The sequence below is a fragment of the Euphorbia lathyris genome, chromosome 10 (genome assembly GCF_963576675.1).
Source record: "Euphorbia lathyris chromosome 10, ddEupLath1.1, whole genome shotgun sequence".
In the NCBI taxonomy this organism is placed as follows: Eukaryota; Viridiplantae; Streptophyta; class Magnoliopsida; order Malpighiales; family Euphorbiaceae; genus Euphorbia; species Euphorbia lathyris.
Genome location: NC_088919.1, coordinates 1,427,366 through 1,432,721, shown reverse-complemented (window position 1 = coordinate 1,432,721; position 5,356 = coordinate 1,427,366). Strand labels below are relative to the sequence as shown.

General features: G+C 34.9%; 1 protein-coding gene across 2 annotated transcripts; it reads right to left on the bottom strand.

Moving 5' to 3' along the window:
• On the bottom strand, positions 1–3,968 carry LOC136210029 (AUGMIN subunit 1). Of its 2 annotated transcripts, XR_010677749.1 has the most exons (7): positions 3,493–3,968; positions 3,122–3,254; positions 2,912–3,046; positions 2,700–2,823; positions 830–967; positions 573–735; positions 1–289 (listed from the first exon to the last, which is right to left on the bottom strand). XR_010677749.1 is itself a non-coding variant. In XM_066001705.1 (6 exons), the coding sequence occupies exons 1-6, from the start codon at positions 3,749–3,751 to the stop codon at positions 628–630; spliced, it is 897 nt and encodes a 298-aa protein (XP_065857777.1). In that variant the 5' UTR covers positions 3,752–3,968; the 3' UTR covers positions 379–627. The 2 variants fall into 2 exon arrangements, 1 of the variants encoding a protein (XP_065857777.1); XM_066001705.1 differs by lacking the exon at positions 1–289 and having other exon boundaries at positions 379–735.
• Positions 3,969–5,356: the final 1,388 nt, after the last annotated feature.

Below are 5,356 nucleotides of genomic sequence, written 5' to 3'. Positions count from 1 at the left end.
GGTTGGTGCCAATAAACGCCTACGGGGTCTAGGCGAGAAAAATCGGAAGGGATTTTCAATTTGAGTGCCTAGGCAGTCCAAGCGGCCTTTTTTTCTTGAACAATGCTTTTAACTATTCTGGAATGAGCAAATTTGGAAAGAAAAAATAAAGACATTTATGGTAACATATTATGACAAAAGTGTTCTCTTTTCGGTAGTTTGTTCTATGTTTTACAATTGTAGGAATGAAGACAGTTACTCCCGTCATTGTAAAATTATCTCATCCTAACCATTGCCCATTCTTCTATAACTGCATTCAATTAACAGCAATACATTCATGAAATTAAACACACACTCAGACAAACACGCACACGCACTCACATATGCATATACAAGTCATAGCTGCATATAAAAACTGTGATGGTGATAAAGAAAAAGTAAATAATTATTTAGTCCCTTAGCTATTACATAATGCACTAGTCATTCCTTGCATCTGTAAAAAGATGTTATAACATCCTTCATATATTCTGCTTTAGACAAAATAACAACAGATATATAGCAGGCCATGATGTAAAAGGATGAATAACACTTACATATATTCTGCAGTATCAGTATTAACAAGCCCAAGAAGGATCCTCACTCAATCTGCTAATCCGATGTAGCAAGGGCGGATTGTAATACGTCTTCAAGATACTTCTCAGCAGCAGCGTACTGTCTTTTCTTGTCCTCTATGGCTAAAGCAGCTAAAGCTTTATCCTATAATAACCAAAGTAAAGCAAAACTTAAAATCATTTTTGTAAATATCAGCGACGCATTTGACAATTCACAATCAACTAATACGCGGAATTACCGGGGGCAAATCCTGATAACTCCTCAGAGTATCCAGGATGGGCTTCGTTTTCTTCTCCAACTCCTTTCTGTGCTCACCCGTTTCAACTAATACCCCATGGCTAATCTCCGGTGTATAGCCCACACGATTGAGAAGTGCCTGCTCAAAGAACAAGTCACGGTAAACCGTGCTTATGATTAACTTTCACTTCAAGAGCAAATTTCATCTACGACCCCTTGAACTTAGCATTAAATTCAATTCAACTTTAGTTCAGGTATTTTTAATGTCAAAAACTATAATCTAAGTATCAACATGGAATCCAGAGCTAACTTCATAAGCCATAGATAGACGATCTGAAATGACCTTGCTAATACATATTAATAAACTTTAGTCTGAAGTCTGAACTCGTGTGCTCATTAAGCATCTAACAAGATTGTACCATGTCATACAATGGGAGCAGCATGCATTTCTCTTCAGAATATTTTTCAGGAATAAGAAACACCAATATCCAAAAGAAAAAACAATTCCTTTTAGTAACCTATCAAAGAATTAAGCACTTAACATGAGTGTTTTCACAGCTTAAGTCTGTCATGATATCTAACATCTAACGTTGCCCTTGAATAATCAATTAATTGCAGAATTATTCAAGAAGCATTAAAATTTATCCTTAATATTCAGAAGTGTCAAATACTTTTAAACACAAAAAGTTACTCAAAAGTGACACATATATAACACAGGAAGCATTAAGCAATAGATCAATCATAATCTCCAAATACTAAGAAAGTAATATGAGCAATATATGCATACAGAACAAGAAGCAAACAAAACGAAAGCATAAGCAGACCAGCAAAACCTTTTGGTTCATTTGCCTCAACATATGCAAAAATCTGAAGAGCCAAACACTCAGAAGCATCATGTCATTAACTTTTACCATACAAAATTGTACCTTGGTTTATAAAGATATTATGAGAAAATTGTAGTTAGAAGGTACATCATTCCTTAAAGGACGATACAAGTCAAATTCCATCAGATTGAATTACGTGGAGCGCACCTCTTTCTTCAATATCAATAGATCTCCCTCTAGATATGAACTACATGTGTAAACTCTCGTCCTTCTCAATTATTTTTATTATATCTTAAAGCCCCCCTTAGATAAGCATATAGTTCGAATTATTCAGTGACAATACATTTTTCTTCAAGGTATAGTTCCATGAGTTCAACATTTCCTTATGAATTGACATTCTTCCCAAATGATGTATCTGCTTCGTCAATTGAAGATCAGAGGAAATTAACCGAGACATGCATATTTTCCAAAAACAGATAGAAAAAAAGGGCGGCCCGGTGCACTACGCGTCCCCGCTGAGCGAGGGTCCGGGGAGGGGTCCCACCACAAGGGTGTACTGGGGGCAAACCTTCCTCTGCCAATTTATTTGGCAAGAGGCTGCTCCTAAGACTCGAACCCGTGACCTCTTGGTCACACGACAACAACGTTTACTGTTGCGCCAAGGCTCGCCCTCAAAAACCGATAGAAAACGAGAAAAAAACACCATATCTAGCTTTCATGCATAAAAAAACCCACCAAAGTCCTAGTTAATTTTTTTTATTGGATACCAAAATAATTATATCATGCTTTCCTCATTCACTTCATTGCATTTAGATGCAAACAAGTCACAAAGTCAGACTAACCAAAACCTTAACAAAAGATAGAGGCATTGAAAGGGTAGACCATGCACCAATTTAGCAACATCAGCATCCAGACATGAAATAATAAGCATCAATTATAGAACATGGTAGGCTAATCTATATATACTAAGATTATTAAAACAAAAGGAACTTTTTTCCCTGTTAGTTCGTTAACTGAATTTCTGAAAACGGCCTAATGGATAGATACCTTATAGTTGGAATACTGTTGGAGATACTGTCGTTCCTTTGATGCCATAACTGCTAGATTTGTTTTCCAGTTTTCCATTTGAGCTTCACAAGGAGCTACATCATCCTCAAGTTGTGCATGTGTTCTACCAAAACAAGTCAGACAATAACGGTTAAAATAGAAGTATCAATGATAGAACAGAAAACAAACTAAAAGTAAATTTCAGGAAAAACCTTTTCAAATAGGTAAGTCTTGCTATTGCCTTCCGAGTATAATCAAGCAGAACCTTGGACTCCTTCTGTGCTTTAGCCCTCTTTTCCTCTACTCCAGTCTTCCGTAAGGAAATATCCCCCATTGCAACAAGAAAGCTGTGTGCATTATTCAGTTTAAAGCAAATAAGAAAACAATGAAAGTAGAGTTTCTGAGCTACAAAACCAACCTACCTGCTCAATTCAGTATCTCTGATGTTCAACAAGTTTGCTACATTAGCAAGGACTTGAGCTGACCCAACTACATTTGACGGCAAACTCTCTTGTGCAAGTCCTACATTCTCTAGTATCTCTCTAATCCTTGCAGCTACAACCATGAAATCCACATATAACCATTTCATAATACCAGGTATTCAAGGATTCATTTCATAAGCTAAATGAGAATGAAACCACATTAAGCAAATTGTCGATACACAAATCCGAATCGCAAATTCACAACTCACTAACTAAGAAGACAAAATGAAAGGAAACAAACAGAAATTTAGGCAGATCTATCGTTACATTCATGGATCAAACGAGACACAATCAAAATCGAAGGAGACTACCTTGCGCACGATATTCTGTAGCCTTCTGGCGGAAATCATTAGCAAGAATGGTGGCAGCTTTTGTCTTGGCTTGAGAGACCGTAGCCAAATTGTACAAATGAGCAATGCTGCGAGGAGTGTACTCGAATTCAGGAACTTCTTTACCAGCCGCATCAAATTGAGAAGTCAACCATGCCTTCACCTCTGAAATTCTACCAGCATCGCCGCCATTCTTTGTTTCACTCACCGGAGTATCAACTCCAGAGATTATGTCACTCATTGCTTTTACGAATAGCTGATATGCTCTTCCGTCGATCTTCTATATAACCGCTAGCGGCGTCTGAGTATAACACGACTGTCTGTTGTGAATCGTGGGCGAGGTCTATATCTCGGCGATGGTAAAGCCCCTCGTCGCCGGCCACACTTCTTGAATACGAAGACCGTCGATTTTGTCAAGTTTGGGACGAAGATTCAAATAAGATTTTATTTTTATTTTGGGGAAAAAGAAGCTAAAAACAGTAGAAATTGTTAAGTAATGCATTTCAAATCACATTCCAATAAAATAATTAATTTACATTATATAGAAAATGAACAAAATACATTCTACTCATAAATTAAAACAAAGATTGAATAATTAATTAAATAAAAAAAATTAGTGAAATGTGAAAATTATTTTGAAATAGAGAGAATATAGTTTATGTGGTTACTTTGTTTGAGTTTTAATCTGATATTATATTTCGAGTTTAAATGATTTGAAACCACTTAATTCAACTTTAATTGATATCAAAGATGCAAGTAGCATAATTAATTACCTCGAAGATACTTGAATTTTACAACAGTTCATACTTTAGTATCTAAATTTATTTTGTCCAAAAAATATACCTCAAATAATGATGACGAAACAATTAAATACCTTTAACCGGTAAGTGACCGTCAATGCAAGTTCGGTCATTGTTACGCAAATAATTAGGACCCACCACATATTAACTATCCTAAAAAGACTAAAGTACCTTTTAATCAATTCCAAGAACCAACTATTTTTCTCTTTTTTATTCATATACTCTATCTTTTCAATTTTGTTTCTCTTTCTTCTAAGCGGATAAGAATGTTCCTCTTAAGCATTCAAATAAGTTCCCATTTCTATCCCACCGAAGTTTCTCATTTCTAATGTCAACAATTTCAATAAAAATCCCAACTGAAGTTTCAAAGTGGATGCCCAACTCAGTGCGTGGAAATTCACAAAATTAGAAACTCGTCAAACTGATTTCTTAGAGAAATTTCCACTAAATGTTTTATTATGTCGTTCACCTAAAAGCATATGGAATAGAGTTAAACTGATTCTGATATGCATCTCTGGTGATTGAAACATACATACATTTATTCTTCATTCTTTTTATTTCTATCTTCAAATTTATATATAAGAGAAATGACATTACTTGAAGACATATAGAGAGCAGATACATAAGAAAAAATAGGATTCAACGACATTTTAAGAGAAAAAGAGGATATTGATCGGAGAGAAAAAGGCTAGGAGAGAAAGAAACAACCATGGTTTATGAGGAAGAAATGGGGAAATATGAGAAAAAAAAGAAAGTTTGTTACATATTTGGTTGTTTGTGCATCTTTGGAGATGGAGAAAGATGATGGGTCCAATTTTTAATTAAAAACAGTCAAATTCGTATTAAATGGTTAGTGACCGATTAAAACTACTAAATTATACAGTTATTTTTACTTTTGTTATATTTTTGAAACATAATAAAATCTAAATACCAAAATATGAATTAGAATAAAATTCAAGTACCATTAGTATAATTTACTCGCAAGTAACAATGTGGTAGCTTAATTTTCAATGATTCTGGAATCCCAACTAGTTTCATATTAAATT